At 42.0% G+C, this 18,031-nt stretch overlaps 1 protein-coding gene across 2 annotated transcripts in view; it reads left to right on the forward strand.

Moving 5' to 3' along the window:
• The window catches only part of ADAMTS17 (ADAM metallopeptidase with thrombospondin type 1 motif 17), a 184,053-nt gene that overhangs the window by 151,290 nt on the left and 14,732 nt on the right, over positions 1-18,031 (forward strand). For both annotated transcript variants that reach the window (XM_062000240.1, XM_062000239.1), the window contains 2 exons: positions 6,831-7,035; positions 11,370-11,522. In XM_062000240.1, the coding sequence (XP_061856224.1) occupies positions 6,831-7,035; positions 11,370-11,522 (358 nt within the window). The remainder of the gene's footprint in view (positions 1-6,830; positions 7,036-11,369; positions 11,523-18,031) is intronic.

Raw genomic sequence — 18,031 nt, forward strand, 5'->3', positions numbered from 1 at the left:
ATGAAGGGCTGTTTGGAAATCAACTAAACTGGAGTGACATATGGGGAATGTCTGTTAACTGAGGGGACTGAGGTTCCAATGGTTCCAAACAGGTATGTTCTGTCATTAATCCAGCCAGACTCTTTTGGATAAAATGTTTATAATCTGTAAAGTTGAATGGCACTGAGTTCAAAACCTCATCTGTGCCTCATGCTAAGAAACATCTTCTTTGATGAGTTTTGAATTTGGTTACATGAAAATAAGAAGGAGAAGCCATGAGAAGAGTTTCTGCTGTAGACCAGAAAGCCTGAGACACTTCTGGGTACCTTTGTGTGTGACAGTGGGTAGCTGATGTCCTGTTGTAGACACATCTGGTTATCACTGTCCACTAGAAGGAGACAGGGCCGCTCGTGTTCTGGGTTGTATGAAGTTCATCAAGTACAGCAACAGGCAGTCAGTAGTTAATTAGCTACTGAAAGACAAACAGATACTTTCAAGCAAATCTAACAACTCAGGGAAGAAACTCTGAAAGAGAGGTAAGAGCAGGCTTGGGAACAGACAGAGCAGAGCAGTGAAGACTTATTTGCTACTGCTAAATGCATTTACATGAAATAATTCAAGATGACTTGCTAGAGCAGAAGTTAATTTGGCATTAGTTTTCACATGGAGTCATGAGACAAGTTTCTTAGCTTTGCTGTAAACACCCAGGCTGGCTTACATCTCAATTTTTCCAATTATAATGTTTGACTCAACAACCTTATGATTGAACATTGCCTTGTTTTAAAATGTTAAATGATCTGTGTACCTTTGGTTTGAGGCTCTTCAGGCCAAGTGCATTCTTTACCCACAAAGAAGGATTAGCAGGATAATCTAGCAAAATATTTAATGGTGAAATTCACTCCTACTGCTACCTGCTGTAAGGTTCTTCACACTGTTTGCATCCTGTGTGGTGTGCTGAGGAAAAGGCACTGCCTTCCTTGAAAGGCAGGGAATGGAGCTGGTCGGCAGTTGCCCCATCAAAGATACACCACCCATGGATAAGGGTAGGGGTAACTCACTGCAAAAGGGCTCTCAAAGTGGTGACTCTCTGTGTCTTAGTGTAGTGAGGCAGCTGTCAGCAAGGACACCTACTCACAGCAATGCCACTGAGTAATCTGCTCAGTTTGGGAGAGGGAGGAGGGAGAACACAATGCCTTCCACTCAAAAACAAACTTCTCAAGGTGCATGTAAATTGCCAAACATTGTCCTGTGGCTGATCTTGTAATTGCTTGGAAATTAAAAAAAAAATTAAGCTGTCAAATTGATAATCACTAAAGAAAAAAAGAAACCTGTGTGAGTGAAAGTTGGCAAGTCTGTTAGCAGAATGACTACTGTACTGGAAAATTACTGAGCACTGTTTATAAAGGCAATCAGACAGGAATGTTAGTCTTGGAGTCTTACTTTCGACATCAGCAGCTGTATTATTCTACTAGATTACTTGTACTTTTTTCTACAAAGAAAAACTCACCAAAACCTAGTGACTGGGTGTGGCACAACCTGTTCCCAAAAGTCAAGATTCACCTGACTGTTTTGACCTCAGAATAGCAGAGATCTGGTGGAGAGTTTCAGAAGGGTATAAGGAGAGAAAGACAGACTTAGCAGAGTGTGTGTGCTTTGTGAGAATCACAAGACCATTCGTAAACAGTGTTTCCTTGCTTCTACATACTCAGACATGAACTTGGTTTGATAGCTGTAAGCAAAAAATATCTGTCAATTCCAAGTGACTGATTCTCAGCAATCTTTTCCAATTCTCCTGGCTAAAATTGTCCAATGAGAAATCCTGGCCCTGCTGCAACTTGGTCTGACTTTTGCCCAACATCCATAGAGCCACAGTCACACCCAGGTGCCTCAGAAAAATGAGGAGTGACTTTGACATGATTTTGCATCACAAACCAGTGTTAAAGAAAGCCAGTGCTAACTAGACATGGAATTATCCTCACCTGTACGTTGGTGCAACAATATGTGTTAAGCCTAAAGGTGTGCAATAAAATCCATTTGAAATAGAACCCTCAGATTACACTGCTATAGGTTATTTTCTGTCACAAGTGCCATTTCAGACTAGATAATGCCTTGTTTAGCAGTGAGTTCCCTCTGATACTTCATTCAGCAGTAGTAATACAACTAGTTAAGAGTCAGGTCGAAATAAAACAGGTTTAATGAAAACAGAAAAGTTTGTGTCATTGCAAATGTGTCTTTGGTCACATCCAAACTATTACTGTGAAAGTGGGGAAATTCATTTTACTGTAGCATTGGGGAGGGAACAAAAGCAACACAGTCCCTGTAGATAGTGAGTGCATGTGCAAATATGTCATGGATGTTTAGCTAGTGGAGCAGAACCAGCTTGCAAGAACCACTCTTCAGCACTACTTGAGGCAGAAATAACCAGGTGAAATTTAATTGGCTGCAATATTTACCCTAGGAGAAGTAATGGTTTTGTGTTAGAAGAGGCTACAAATCTCTGAAAAGTTAACTGATGTCTTTGGATTGCACTCTTCCACCCCATCCTTCAGCTTTGACTCATTTTGTCTTCATAGCATTTTTCCCAAATCCTTTGCTACAGGACTTCATTTGCAGCCTTTCCTCTGCCCTGGGTTTATGTTCATAGTGTTGCAGACAATACTTTTTCCTAGAACATGTGGGAGTCTCAGGCAAGTAGGTAGAGTGGATGATTCAAGGTTAATGACTAATCCAGACCATAGAAAGATCAAATGATGAACTCAGCCTCCAACAGATATTTCAGGTTTGCTCCAGGGGCCTGCCAGATGAGTGTTGCCAAAGCAGATTAGAAGAAGAACTCCCAATTCCTCAGGAGAGATACTGCGAGGTCAGAGGTTGAGGAAGACTCAGAAGACAAAGATTTAAAACAGCCCTCTCAGGTTGCAAGTCCTTCCCATCCCAGCTTTTTGATGCTATAGAAAAACACACTCTTCTGGGCATTTTTTTAGCTAGAAAGATAGCCACTGGCTGGGTTAAAAAATCAGGGCTTAAAAGCTTATCACTTTCTTCCTAAATCCAACCAGCAGCAGGGATCATCTAGCTCTTGAATCTGCTGTAGAGGTAAGGTTACAAAAAACAAGACCATAGAGAAAGCCATCCCTGTGGTTGTGAGAAAGATCAGTGTGTTTGTCACATAGATCGGTGCTTGTTGGATAGATGAGAGGCTCTCCAGGGACTCCAGCTTGAGCACTGGCATGATCCAACAGAAAATAGGTTATAACCTGTGAGGGAAAGACCTAACTGAAACAAACTGTGATGTCAAGCAATCCCTAAGATCACTTTACAGGCTTAAAACGTAACTGGAAGCCAAATGCTCTATATGATATACCCAAGGCTTGGTGCACAACGGTTAATCAGCTTAATGATACAGAGCTTGCTTGGTGTTTCAAGCTAGAACACTGGAATTATTTTTTACATTGTCATAAGAAAAACACTCCTTTTGTAGAATATGTAAAGTGTCATTCTTAAACACATCCAGGTGTGTTCTAAAGGTGTAATGACAGTGTAGAGAGGAAAGTCTGTCTGTCGTGTGATTTAATAGTAACCATGTGATACTATTTGTACATCACAGGATTTTCCCCTGTGTGTATAGAACTTGCAGATAGTAATTATGCTGATACCTTGCTGCACATTCCTTGACCAAACGTGAAACTGGCAGGAATGTTCATATTTAATCACTTTATCCATAAATCTCTTGTGTCTCTCCACTTTGGTTGAGAGTGACGTTGTTGAAATACAGCTGCAGTGTTTCTGGGTTTTACAGGCACTAAAATAATACCCTGAGTTGTCTATGAAGGGGGCTTTGGCAGATCTGTGGGGGAAGATCAGGACACTGGCAGTACTTGCACACAGGACTTGCAGTTACTTAGTTGCCAGATCATTTTTACAAGCCATTGAACCAAGCGGAGATTTCCCTGAGTGGATGAAGTTCTTTGTTCAAAGTGATCATCCCCTCGATGCCTCTGAAATTCACCTCTTTTACTGATGTTATTGTTTGAATATTTCATCTGTCACTTGTCTCTTGGATATGAAACTACTACCACTTGAATTTCTCAGTATTTAGCAGCAATTGTCACAAGTAGGTCAGAGAGGGCTGAGACGTATCAGAGATCCCTTGCAGTATCACCAAACCCTCTTCATAGCCACTGGGCTCGGATCAGGAATGGATGAGGTGGATCAGTAGCTGAAGCTGGCCATACAGATGCCACACTGACTGAAAAAGCTGGAGAATGTATTTTCACCACAGGCACGGCTTTATATTGGTCCTCTGGGTTTTGCCAATTGTTTTTCTCACAATGATGGTAATACTAGCTTTTCCTGTGCCAATTTTCCAGTTAAACTCTGTTGTATCTGTGCTAGAGGCACTAACTAGAGACCACCAAGCAGGGCAGAAATGAGGTGATTTCTCCTTCCCCTCCACAAGAGCAACAACAACATTTAGAAAGTAATTTTCCTTCCTGAAAGTCTTAATTTTGCTTCTAAATGCATCTTGGAAATAGCTGGCGTGCTGAGTGCTGCCCATCCTAAATGCAAGTTCACACACAGCCTCTACCAGGAATGTATTTTTATCTTCCTCCTTTGCTTTCAGTCCTTTTCCCTTTTACTTTTGCCAGTAGCTGTAGATCACAGTGGGAGTACAGTGCTGAAGTGAATATTAGTTCAGTGGAGCCTGTACAGAAACCATTCTTAGCCCTTTACCTCACATTCAGCTCATGAAGCAAAGTCACTCTTTCCCTCTCCGTTCCCTTGTTGAGTGGTTCCTTCACTCAGATAACTCCCTTCACATTTGCACTGACAGGATAAAGCCCAGCTGATATCAAGGGAGCATGGCTATTGGTTTTCATGAACACTGATTTCTGCACTTCAGGGCTATTTTTGTCAGCCTTTCAGCTCTTGTATTCGATTACCCAGCTGGCATTTTCCCATTCCATAAGCAAAATACCAAGCACTCGGCCACAGAGATGCACCAAAACTACTGTCTAGAGAAACGTGTTTGGTGTCTTGCCAGCTGTTTTAGCCAATGGAAATTCAGATGTGTCAACTGCTCTAATGCACAGAAACATTAGAGGGGGGCCCTGTTCCACAAAAGACAGGTGGCCAGCCTGCCCCATCCCATCCTGCTCAAGCCAAATGGCTTTTGCCTTCACTGTCAACACAACCATCAGTGCTGTCACACCAGCTCATCAGTCGTGGCAGTTGGCAAATGAGTTCATCACAGTCACATCAGATGAAGATGTTTCTACAAACTGAACTGATTTTTCCCCTTTCAGGAATGGGAAGATGGGAAGCAGTTGTTTGATTCATTTAGGAGAAGTTATGCTGCAGCTTCCAAAGAAGTGTGGTTAATAAGTTGGCATGTGTGGTCCTCTGCCCAGACTGTGGGAGCCTTCAGCAAAATGAAGTAGTATTTCTGAACAGACCTGCTTTAGAGAAGTCTGATTTGAGCCACTTGTCATAATAAACAACCCAGGATTGGGTGACAAGGAAAAGATTCATGGGATAAGGATAGTAATTTAGGCAACAGTCCTAAATAACAGGCTACAAGGTCGATTACCTGGTGAGAAAGACAGGTTAGCCTTCTGGTGTGTAGCACCTACACAGTTATTGTTCCAGTCTTGCACTTCATACAGGAATGTCTGTGATTACAGAGAGCGTGTTCCTCATTGACAGATTGCAGGAAGCATAAAGATGGATGCTGCTTGTCTTTAGCAAAACACTCGGCCCTCCCTACATACTTCTGATTGCAGATTCCTCTTAGACATTTTATTCCCTGCCTTGTAGCCCAGCTCTAACCACATTGCTGCTTCCAGAGCTTGCTGGAGTCAGTGGCAGCCTTTCAGTTGGCCGTACACTGAGCTGGAAGGCGGAGAGGTGAGGATGCCTCACAGCAGCAGTGCCTTCCTTTAGAGGAACCCAAACACCTCACAACCTTGTGCTGGGTGTTTGCCAAAGAGCTTTTAAAGACATAAGAAAGCAAACAACAACAACAGAAAAAAAAGCTCATGTGTTTGTTCCTCAGCACACTTTGATCAAAGGGGAAGGAAATGGCAACTGAAATGTGCTTACAGAGTAAATGAATCTCAAAGGCTCAGATGAGATGGGTGTAGGGAAATACCCCTCACCCCACCCAGACTGGCTTATGGCACATCCTTGTGAGCTGCAGCAGCTTTGAAGCAGCATTGTAGGATCCTTTCTATTGGGAAAATCTCTTTAAGTATTTCTTGAGCCTCGGTGATTAAATGCAATTCAGATTTCCTAGGAATGAACATGGCCAGTTATTCTCCATTTCTGAGGCTTCTAATGCCATGAACTTCAAAGAGATGAGAGTCCACTTACACACCCTGGGAAGCCCAACTATGAAAAGTGAAATCTCACCAGTGGCTGTGAGAGGGGGAACTGAAAGTGAAGCAGATGTCTTTGCATTCTAATAGTCTGGGATGTAGAGGATTTGTATGCCTTGAGGTGATATAATGTAGGGGTAGAGAAGCTGACTCTGGTCCTAGGTGCAGGAAAGCCGTGTTGTGCTAGGTGTCTGGCCATAGCACCATCCCATTTTGTACACAAAAAATGCATTGTAGAAACTGAGGGTTGAAGGGAGGTATGCAGACTTTGTGTTTCTGCCTTGCATACTGACACTTTTCTGCTTTACACACTTCATCTCCCAAAGTTGATCGGATGATCTTAGTGATGGCAATACCTCAGCACCGAAGAGCCCCCAAACCTAGCAAGAGTTATCTATTTCCTGCTGGTTTTAAGTGAAGCATAGTATTTTGTGCCACCAATTTTTTAACATTTGTTCTCTGTCTCCTTCCCAGGTGGGTGACTGGCCATTGGAGTCCCTGCTCTGCTACTTGTGAGAAAGGTGTCCAGCACCGGGAAGTGACTTGTGTTTATCAGTTGCAAAACGGCACCTACGTTAACACAAGAGACCTCTACTGCCTTGGCAACAAACCAGCAACAGTGCAAAGCTGTGAAGGACGGGACTGCCTTTCTATCTGGGAAGCATCAGAGTGGTCAAAGGTAGGAATCTGATTCAAGAAAGGAGCCAGGCTGCACACAGGTCTGGATACACTGGCCCTTGTGCAGCTGAGTGCTTACAGTTAAGCATGTCAGCATACTCAGTGCCTCACAGTACTGAGGGGCTAGGTAGGACTGTCATTGATTGAGGTGATCAATTTGGAGCCAAGGTTTGTATTCCCTACCAGATGAATTATTGAGGCATGTTTTATATACCAAGATATACAATCTCTTTCCATCTGAAACCTCTGATCACCAAGGAAAAAACACTTCACTGACCTGAGACCAGAAGTGTAACATCCCACGAGGGCTTCTGGCTCCATTTAAATGCAGTATGACACAAATACCAGATTGATGAAGCATCTGCAGATTACAGAAAAGGTACAATCTTTGGATCTTACCTAGCCTTCTTTTGTGTAATTCCAGGAACATGGAAGCCCTGGTTATACTTTGTATAAAAGGTGTATCTCCATGTAGATGCAGACTGAAGAAATTAGTCTCAGATATTATAAATGGATTTCACATATAAATTCTGTATGTTTAGACAGCCTGCATTTTATCTAGCACCAGAGTGAACTGGGAGTATGCCTACAGTTCATGATCAGGACTCAGCTACTGCAGGGCAACTTTATACCTAGTAACAGTCCTACTAGGATGCTCGTGTTACTTTTGATATTGTGTCTGTTAGCTTCATCAAAATGATGAGCATATCCCTTCACTGTCCATGCAGTGCTTACAGCTCTCCCAGTCTCCTTCCAGACTGGCTGTGTTAAGGGACTGTCCAGCAGCAGTCATGTCTGTGGGAAGGATCCTTCCTTGTTATTCATCTGTTTTGAAACAGTGAGCTCCTGTTTAAAACACTGTCAGAGAGCTTTTGCAAAATATTATTGTTAGAAACGTTCTTAAAAGTCCCAGAAGCTCAGGATACAAGAGGTCTCACACCGAGGAGCAGTGTCTCTTTACAAACACAGCATGATTCCATTGTCCACCTTTTGAAGAGGAAATCTTTGTTTGGCAAGTGAGCCGATGGTGAAGTGAGTAGTGTTTCCTTTCAGTAGGACAGCTGTGTCTGGTCACTAATGGATGAGATTCCTTTTTCTTTCTGAGTTCCCTCATTTCAAAAGATGTGGAGAGACACACCAAAGTTTTGATCAATTACCTGATAGGTCTTTTGTCTGTTACACAAGTAACCCTTTGTTTCTTAGAGCTGAACCAGGTGAACCATTTGTAGCTGAGACTATGCTGGTGGTGCAGTTCCTACCTGTTTTACATGGAGAATTTTAACTTGGGTCTTTTGTTAACAATCCCAGCTACTTCTCTCTTCTTTTTATGGAAATGGAGTAAATCAAGTTACAAGAGACTTTTTCCAGAGTGAAAAACTTCCATGTTTGTCCCCATGTAGCTCTTTTACAGATATATAGTAGTTTAAGATCAATAATTGGTTTATCTTCCCTTTGATACATGTATTTACCTTTTCTCATGTCTGTAATTGCCCACTCATTCGTTTCAGTTCGATGGTTTTCTGGCACATATCTGCTGTTATGTAGCACAATTGACTCCAGGACACATTTGATGTTCTGCCAGTTTGAACACTTCTCATAACTAGGACTTTATTCCGTGCTAATCACTTTAATCCTTCACATTTTAATCTGATGTTGTGGAGTAAACATCACAGTAATGGTATCATTTTATAAATCCATTTTTCTCCTGTATGTTTTTGAACTTTTTGATTATACAACAAGGAGCAGTTTGACCACATCGATGTCTGGTCTCCAATCAAAAATGTGTGTTTTCAGAGCGAATTCCAACGCGATCTTCATGGTGGAAAAAATGACGTTCCTTTTTTTATTGCCAAACACTTGAGATTGTTTTGGACAAAGTACTGCTCAACCCATTTTTAATGACAGAAATAGAGACTGTCAGGAAAAGCTAAATGTTTCTACTCTCCAAACTAGAGTAGAAAAAAATATCTGTTTCCTTCAAATAAAGGAGCTGTGTCTTAACTGAAACGTTCTGTTGCTCCTTGACAAAGTCTCATGGGATTTGACTAAGTAATTTGTTAATAAAATAAGACCTAATGATGTCAGCTGGACACTCAGGGACTGCACATGCTAATTTATAGATTGCTGTGTTGTGGAACCTCTGTAAAATGTGTATGTGAAGAAATTCTTCATGAAAACAGAGGACTTGAGGAAAGAAAAAACCTCTTAAAGAGGGTGATTTATATGTGACCACCAAAGATCAGTTGGAAACCTTTTGCAAATGCTGTTTTGTCTAGGAAAGTATATGCAGTATTAATATGTGAATGACTTAAAAGCTTGTGGGAAGAACAAACAGTTGGTGTTTTTCCCAGACTTGCTTGTAAAACCCACCTAGAGATTTTGCCTACTGTGAAAAATACTCCCACTTCAGTTTGATTTACTTGGAGTAAATTGGACGATTTGAAAGATTTTATATGTTGTGCTTTGTAGTTTGAGCTGAACTGGTGCAACCCTGAGGAGAACACCCTGAGGACTGAAGAAAATGATATATCATTTGGGAAAGTCTTGGGGCAAATTCATGGCTTTAAGGTGCCATTTATGGAACTACAGCCTGGGATCACTGGCAAAGCCGAGGAGTCCAGCAATGCAGTTTGAATTCTGCAAAGCCTGGAAGAATTCATCCCTATGTCTAGCAGAACTGTACAATTGTGCTTGTTACAAAGATGTTACATCCATAAGAAGGTCACGCCGTGAGCAGCACATAGTAAATTAAGTGGAAGGTTTCCCAGATTTTCAAGAAGTCACTTTGTAGTGCTCTGAAGTATTTAAAGGCATGTCTGTTTGCTTGCCAGCTCATAAACGCTTGTCATTCATGTCCTTAACAAGGCCAGCAGGTCAGCACTGCCTGGATTGTGTTTTTTAGGTGGTTAGACAGGCATGCTGAGATTTGTCCATTTGATGTAATTTATATCAAGCCGATGCTTGTTTCCAGCATAGACCCCCTGGATGGAGAAGCTTCCTGGAATACATTCAAAAGACCTCACAGAATATCTCATATCTTCACTATTTATTCAGTGTCAAATCAACTGTCTTTTCCATGCTGATCCCCTGAAGGGAAGAACTTGACATGCTAGAGGAGGTTAGTTTTTATCTCAGTTGCTACATAGATCATTTTTCCACCCATCTGTCCCCAGTGGCTTTTCAAGAAAATTTCTCTCTCTTAACCACTGCAGTGGCATGAAAATGAAGAGCAGAGACTAGCTATGCTGTTGTGTGGTGGCATGCACTTAGATGGCTGTGACAGCATCAGCAGATCTGTTGCTCTATTACCCAATTGGTTATTTAAAAGATAGATTCTTTTCCAGTTCATGCCAGTGTCCTTTTCCCACTTAGTACAGTCAATAAAATGAAGACAAACTCTCCAGTGAAACAGAATTTCTGGCCAGCCGTTGGCAGATATGACACATCTCTCTGCTCTTTAGAAACTACCTTCATAGTGCCCAAGCACAAAAAACCTGTGGGTAATTTGTGCTCATTCAAGTGGATGTTTGTTAGAGTCTTCCCTCAGCAACTGGTTCTAGCAGCTCTAGCAGCCTGCTGCTTTCTCTGAGGACTTCAGACAGTGTCTGCTTATGCCCTTTGTGTTGAGAAGTCTTGTCTTCCATCCCTGCTGATATCCATGGGTAGCTTGCTGGCCATGGCTGGAAGCTGATCACAACACCAACTCACTGAATTGTGCCTCTCCTGAGCTCTCCTCCCTTTGTACATCTTAAGTCCCTCATAGATAATGTAACAACGAGCATACGGCATATCAACGAGTGAAGGTCATGTCTGTGTTTCATGTGAGAAGATGTGTGGGGGCCATCACTTTGCCATGGTGTGTACAAGCTGTACTGCAGAAATGAGTTTGATTTCATGCTGCTGTGGTTTGAAACTGCATTTATTACCATCATTTCACTTCCATGATGCATCAGGGCATGTGGCAGTTCTGTTTTGTAAATCTCAGTGTGTCTTTTATCGGCACGAACGAGGAGCTCTTCAACTCAAGATTGTTTTATCTGTACCACCAATTCTGGCAAAATTTATATATATATCAGCAGATATTTTTCAAGGAAGGGTTGATTTTCAGAACTGCCATTTTTCCTAAGTGTTTCACAAGCAGATATTGTGCTTTTCAAGTCACTCTTTTAGGTTTGAAAGGGCCTTAGATTTTGGGGAGAAAATCTTAAGGGTCATGAATTTTCCTCTGTGTTCATAAAACCAGCTTGTCCTTTCAGCCATGTTACCAAGAGAAAAGTTGTTATTTCTAGGTCTAGGCACCATGTAACAGAGAACAAATACCTGTTGTTTTTGCAGTGCTCAGCAGACTGTGGCAAGGGGATTCAGAAAAGAACAGTGACGTGCACAAATTCTCAAGGAAAATGTGATGCAGCCACCAGGCCAAGAGATGAGGAAGAGTGTGAGGATCACACAGGCTGTTACGAATGGAAAACGGGCGATTGGTCTAAGGTAACAGTGACCACTACCTGATATTTTCTTGCTAAGTGCAAAGATGTTGAGAGTGTTACACTCCTGTGTGCTGTCTGTGTGAATTTGCAGTTTGGAAAGGAAGAGCTTAACTGGTTTTGACTGGAGGTTTAGCTGGGATTTAAACGTTTCCCCTATGCCAGTTGTAACCCAAACACTACAACACAGGCTTATGGATGTAAACCAGCAAGTTTTGGAGAAGTGTATTTCAAAAGGATAGAAATGAGTGTTAATTAACAGCTTAACCATCCAAAGGCCAAACCTACACAAGGTTCTCACCACGAGTGGACTCTTGTTGTCAAAAAGCTACTCAATAAATAATGCTGAAACTGCTTTCTGCATTACAAAAAGCAAACTCTGAACAGTTCTGGCTAGCAGATTGAATTATACGGGAAAAAATAGTGCCCAAGTAGTATGTTCCAGGAGTGCAGAGAACTAAGGAGGTGTCCCATGCCCAGCCTGGGCAAGCTAAAACTAAAACAGCAGAAGATTGGTTTCCTTGAGTGGAAAGACGTGTTTAGAATTTGCACTTTTTGTTAGCAAACTAGCCACTGAGAAAAAGGGAAATCTCTCAAAGGGATTGTACTGAGAGGTTTCTTTCCCCTCTGAGCATCAGTACGGAGCTGAGGAGAGAGCTGGACCTCAGTTGTCTTATCACACAAGTGACAGATCTGAAAGTGGGGGAGAGCTGTTGTTAAACTAAATACCAGTGGGGGGAAGCGTGGGGAAGGCTCACACCTGGAAGGATTTTACCACCTTCACTTAGGCCTGTCTGAATTCAGTTTCCTCAGTGACATCAGTGGAATTAATTCCTGAATGCAGTGGATTCAACCAGAGCAGAGTCTGCTGTGTATTTGCATTCTGATCTTAAATTAATGGTTTTGCTTGGGAAGGAGGCCTGGCAACATGAGAAACTCAGCCTTTGCTAGTTTTGTTCATAAAGCATCCTTTACATTACTGACTTTGTATTTGGATAAAGAACTCAAATTTCCCAGCAATATATTATTCTGGTTTGGTTTTATCTTCTCTTTGCAACTGTTCTTTAAACAGAAAGCCTACTTTGTGTTCTGGAATGTACAGCATGTGCAGAAACCACTGGGATACAGTAGTTGCATTTTGCTTTCCAAAAACCCCCAAACTCCAGCAAGCAAAATGCAGGGAAACAGAGGCCCACAATGGGCAAATTGGTTTATCTGCGTTTTCTCTTGTCATTGTCATTAGGAATTGGAAGCATTCATAGGTATACTCTGTCATAGATACAGAAATGTAATGGTGTCAGTGCTGGAGAATGCATTAAGAACCTGCCACATACAGGAAGGTCTGTATTTATGCTGAGCCAGGAATTTGTATCACAGAATGTTTAGAGTATTGAACATTATTTTATTCATAACCTGGCACACAGAGTCCACACAAGCTGGCCAAAACAAACAGTTCCTGTGTGTTAACAGGTGAAACAACATTATTTATTTATTTGTGGAATTATAAAACATTTTGGCATGCAAATTGACCCGGATTCTCTCTATGAGGAGGAGTTGGAAATAATTGTGTGTCCACTGATTGCATGGGTTGGAAGCTCAGCGTTGTGTGAATGGTTCCAATCTGATAGAGAAGTTGGCAGGCTGCTACAAAGCCTGCAATCATCCATTGGTCACAGTAAATAGTGGTGTTGATGAACCTAGTGTCTGCATGTGAGCAAGACAGGATCAGTGCAAAATCACTTGTTATTTGCAGTTCTTAACTCAGGATCAGGATCTTCCCTGTGCAGAAGGGTACAAAAGCTTATGTGCTGCATATGTGGCCTGCTTCTGTCTGCAGAGAGGTTGGTGCCAGCTCTTTGCTTCCCAGGAATTTCACCCTGTGTGAGTCCAGCAGGATGTTCTTGGACTTAGATTTGGTTTATAATGAGCATTTAAAATTCTAGACATACTGGTTAATTCTGACTGGACACTTAGATCACACAATTAGATTCTGATTCTCTTGAGTAGAGGGGTAAACAGAAGCCACCACTGGATTTCTGTGAAGAAAAAGTATTGTCCCAGGAACCTAGACAGCTGAAAGGTTTGGTGTGGAACTCAATTCTTTGCAAATCCTGAGTGAAGATTTTCATGGTGAGGATCCAGAAGCTTTGATGCAGGGCTTAGACTTATGGGGAGAGCCTTTATAACTGTCAGCAATTTCTCTTTGGTGTTTTCTGGCTTAAAATAGTTCCTCCTTTAAGGACAAAACACAAATTCTGTGGCAGTTAGATTATAGTGAACTCCTTAAAATTCATACTTCCAGGGCAAAATTCCACTGTAAAACATTTGTTCCCAGTGCTGTAAAATCACTGTGAGAGATCTTTGTGCTGACTAAGATGGAAACTTTTTCTGTTAATACAAATGGACCTCAGATCAAGGAACAACTTTTTGCAATTAATGCATGGTGCATTTGTTACTTATTGTCAAGGAAGCAAGGTTTAACTAACAGTAGTGATTATCACTGATGAAAATAAGAGGCTTTGATGTGCAGACAACTTGCATGATGACTTGGCCTCCAGTCCTTGATTTCTCAGACCAAGATCTTTTGAAGATACCAGGAAGACGTGTAAGAAAAAGGCAAAACATCATTTGAAAAGTCAAGTCCAGATACAAGTTGTAAGTAGAACAGGCTGTTTGGGTGGCAATGAGTGACTGTTGTTTTTATAGTGTTATTAATGGTATCTGGAGAATACATGGACTCCATGAGAAGACGGATCACTTCCCTAAAGAGCTTCCAGCCCTATATAAATGACTCGCCTCATGCCTGACAGCAGTGGGTATGGTTACCCTATGTCAGATCTTGGATCTTGTTGCATTTGGAAGGTGCAAGAGTGGGCAGCGGTAAAATCTCTAAACCTATGCCAGACAAGTTGTGAGTTTATGTTCTCAGACCCTGGATCCACTTCTTTGTAGAAGAGGTGAGGGCTGAAGGCATGGCCATACCGATCTTTGACCTGCACCTACCAGCCAAAGCATCATCCTTAGCAACAGCTCTGCAGCCATTGCCTGTCCACACCCTGATGAGGAATTTTATTCCATTTTCTGTCAGGTTTATTTACAGCTGATCCTTACTGCTTATTATAGCTGTGGAAAGCTTTTGGTGCTAATTGAGCAGATTCAGCAAGCAGTCTTGGCTGTGACAGTTCAAGTGTTGCATGATGAACTGATCTATCTGCTCTGGTACTTTGCAAGCACATAGGGCCTGGTCTGTCAAGTTATTTTAAATGTCTTTGAGGTTATTTTTGTTAGTACAGTGCCTGAGATTAACAGACTATGCACTGGAATTCTAAAGACTGAGTATTGTTTTGCTACTAGTAACCACCACGTGTAACCTCCCTTACCACTGCTATTAAACTTGCAACTTCACTACTGCAACTTCTCTTTTAAACCCTTTATCTTTGAAGGATATAAATATTACTTCTAGCATTTCAGGTAAATGCAGCATTGGCATTCAGAGTTACATAACTGAACAGTCTCTGGCCTGAGAATCTATAGACCTTGTAGAAAGACAGGTTACACAGTAAGAGGGCCATTGAAGGTGTTAACCTAAAATCATTCTTTTATTGTTGCCTGGATTCTTCAGAATTGCAATTCATGATATCATCCTTTTTTTATATATATGATGAAATACACAAATGGGAATCTGAGCCATCTCCCATTCAATGGTTTCTTCCAAAAAGGAAATTCCACATCCAGTTTGCATTCCGTTAAAGAAACAAACATTTCATACAGTCTTTCTACTTTGAAACAGTTCCTCCTTGTTTGAAATCTGAGCTGTTAAATGTTCTAGCACTGGAAGCATTTTTACATTTTTTGTTGTAGCTGTGCTAGTCAAAAGAACAAACGAAGATTGCTCAGTTTCCCAACCCTTGCCTCACACTCCCAGGCTGCTGAAAATCTGCCTCAGTGCATTAGCAAGACAGTAGTTCATTCCTTCATGATTAATTGTATTTTGCTGACAAACATTATGTCAAGGGTTACATTCCTGTGAAGAATGCAGGCAGCTAGTGAACACAATGTGTCTGTATGTATGTGGCTCTCCAGGAAGCTTAGCAGGATACCCAGCCTGGCTCTGTCTGCTTGAAGGGATCAGTTGTAGAACCAGCCTCACCTTGAGGGCTGCCTTGACTCACACCATTATAAACAGTGTCCCAAATGATGGGGGGCTGACCGTGGCTTGGAGGGACATACTATTAGTTAAGTGGGGAGCAGCCAAGGGAACTGGGGTTATTTAGCCTGGAGAAGAGGAGGCTGAGGGGAGACAGGAGCACTCTGCAACTCCCTGACAGTAGGTTGTAGTGAGATGGGGCTTGATCTCTACTCCCAAGTAACAAGTGACAGGACAAGAGGAAACGGGCTCGGGTTGCCCCAGGGGAGGCTGAGGCTGGAGCTGAGGCAGAACTGTTTCCCTGAGAGGGGTGTCAGCCCCTGAGCCAGGCTGCCCAGGGAGCTGGGGGAGTGCCCAGCCCTGGAGGGATCCCAAAGCCGTGGAGCTGAGGTGCTGAGGGCCGTGGGTTAGTGCTGGGCTGGGCAGGGTGAGGGCAGGGCTGGGACTCCAGGAGCTTAAAGATCTTTGCCAGCGAAAACAATTCTGTGCCTTCTATGCACTGCTGGCCTGCTGCAGGGAAATGCAGGCTCCGTGTTTTGGTGGTGGTAAAGATCAGTTGTCCTTGAAGGTGAACAGTGCTAGAGACTGCTCTTTAGCTATCCAAGGCTCCTTCCATGTCCTCAGCTCTCTCTCCTGCTCTAGCAATAATGTAGCAGGGAAAGCACTGGGGAGCAAATGTATAGGCCAAGGCTGTATTATTTTAGTTCCTTTTCTCTAGTTGGCTTTTGGACTCTTTGAGGGTTTAACTGTAGAGGCAAGGTTATATAGCAGGAGCAATTCTCCTCAAGACTTGTATGGATTCCTCTTCATTTTCATTTTACTCGACTGTTTCACTGTTTTATATGCCTCAACACTATTTCTGTCCTGTGGCCAAACTACTGCATTTCAGGCCAGTAGCACAAAATGGTTCAGGGTTCCCAGTGTCATTTTATTGACTGTTCTCCTTTTAACTGGTATTATATCAAGGAAGGTAGAATTACAAGCAAGACATTCTAGCTCCATCCTTAGTGCTGACTTTCACAAGGGCACATTTTCAACCTGGTGGGTAGAAGTTTAAACATGTGACTTCTGTCCCTCAGGCAACAATTTAGCTCATTAACCTATTATATTACATAGCCCAATGAAAAGAATTTTAGAGAAAGATGCATAGAAGCCTTGTAATACACTGGCTTTGCCATATTTTCTCTTTGCAGTTACAGTAGGTGCTCTGTAAATCCTCAGGCCTATATTAATCTTGGATAACCCAATGTAAATCCAAGGTACCTGTCTTTCATTCTTCCCTACAACCCATTGGCCACAAGCCAAAGAACCTCACTCAGCACAGTGGGTCAGATATCAGTCTCCCTCACATTAATGTAAATCCAGATTAATTCAGCCACTTAAATTGATGCAGGCTTATGCCAGTGCCATGCAGATCAGAATCTGACCTGACAGACTGTGCAAGATCCTTGGGTTTTGTGCAGGAACCATCACAGATTCATGCTCTCAGGTGAAAACAGAAATATATGACATGCCAAGCTGAGCTTCAACTAGGAGAAATCTCTACCACCTTACATCTCATATAACCACCTGGCACAACATTCACTAAGATTCAGAAAGATTATACACTCCAGAAACTGCAAAGCATCAGTGAAGGTCAGCTTGGGAAAAGTGTGATGTGAAACAATATTCATGTTGCCAAGTAGTGTCAGTAGTGGTAAAGCACAACTGAAAAATTACCTATAGCCACCTGCCCTCCCTGGACACCAATAGTAGCCAATTTCTTTACAGTATTTTGCTCAGCCTGTGAAATGCTGGCTATGGGTCCCATCTCAGGAGAATATTAACAACAGGGAGGCAAAAATCTAATTTCCTATAAGAAAAATACTGGCTTTGTGCCAGACTTTGAGGTGTTTCATACTGAAGATCAGCAGTCATTCATCACCATGGGTGGTAACAAGGGTTTTGTAATTGCAAATTAATTGTTTTGGCAGGATTACAGTAGATTGTATTCTCTAATAGATAAACCCTCCGGCCTTGCAGTACACCAAAAAACACACTGGGGTTGGGTTTTTGGGTTGGGTTTTTGGTTTTGGGGTTGTTTTTAAATACAACCTTCCAGTGCCAGGAAGGCATGTTTTCCAAGTTCCAAGTGTTTGGGAACATCAACAAAATCCTCTACACGCCTCACTTTTAATGATTAATTCACATTACATGATAAGAAGACTAAATCAAGGACAGCTGTGGTTTGAGAGGTGTATTCAAAGCTGTTATAAATATAGAAGCAAACTGTCTTTTGTTGTAACATTCATTACAAATTCATGGTTTGACCCACCATCTGTTTATGATAAACTGTGGACAACTTGTTAATTCTTCACAAAGGTCAT

The sequence above is a fragment of the Colius striatus genome, chromosome 7 (assembly GCF_028858725.1).
Source record: "Colius striatus isolate bColStr4 chromosome 7, bColStr4.1.hap1, whole genome shotgun sequence".
Taxonomy (NCBI): domain Eukaryota; kingdom Metazoa; phylum Chordata; class Aves; order Coliiformes; family Coliidae; genus Colius; species Colius striatus.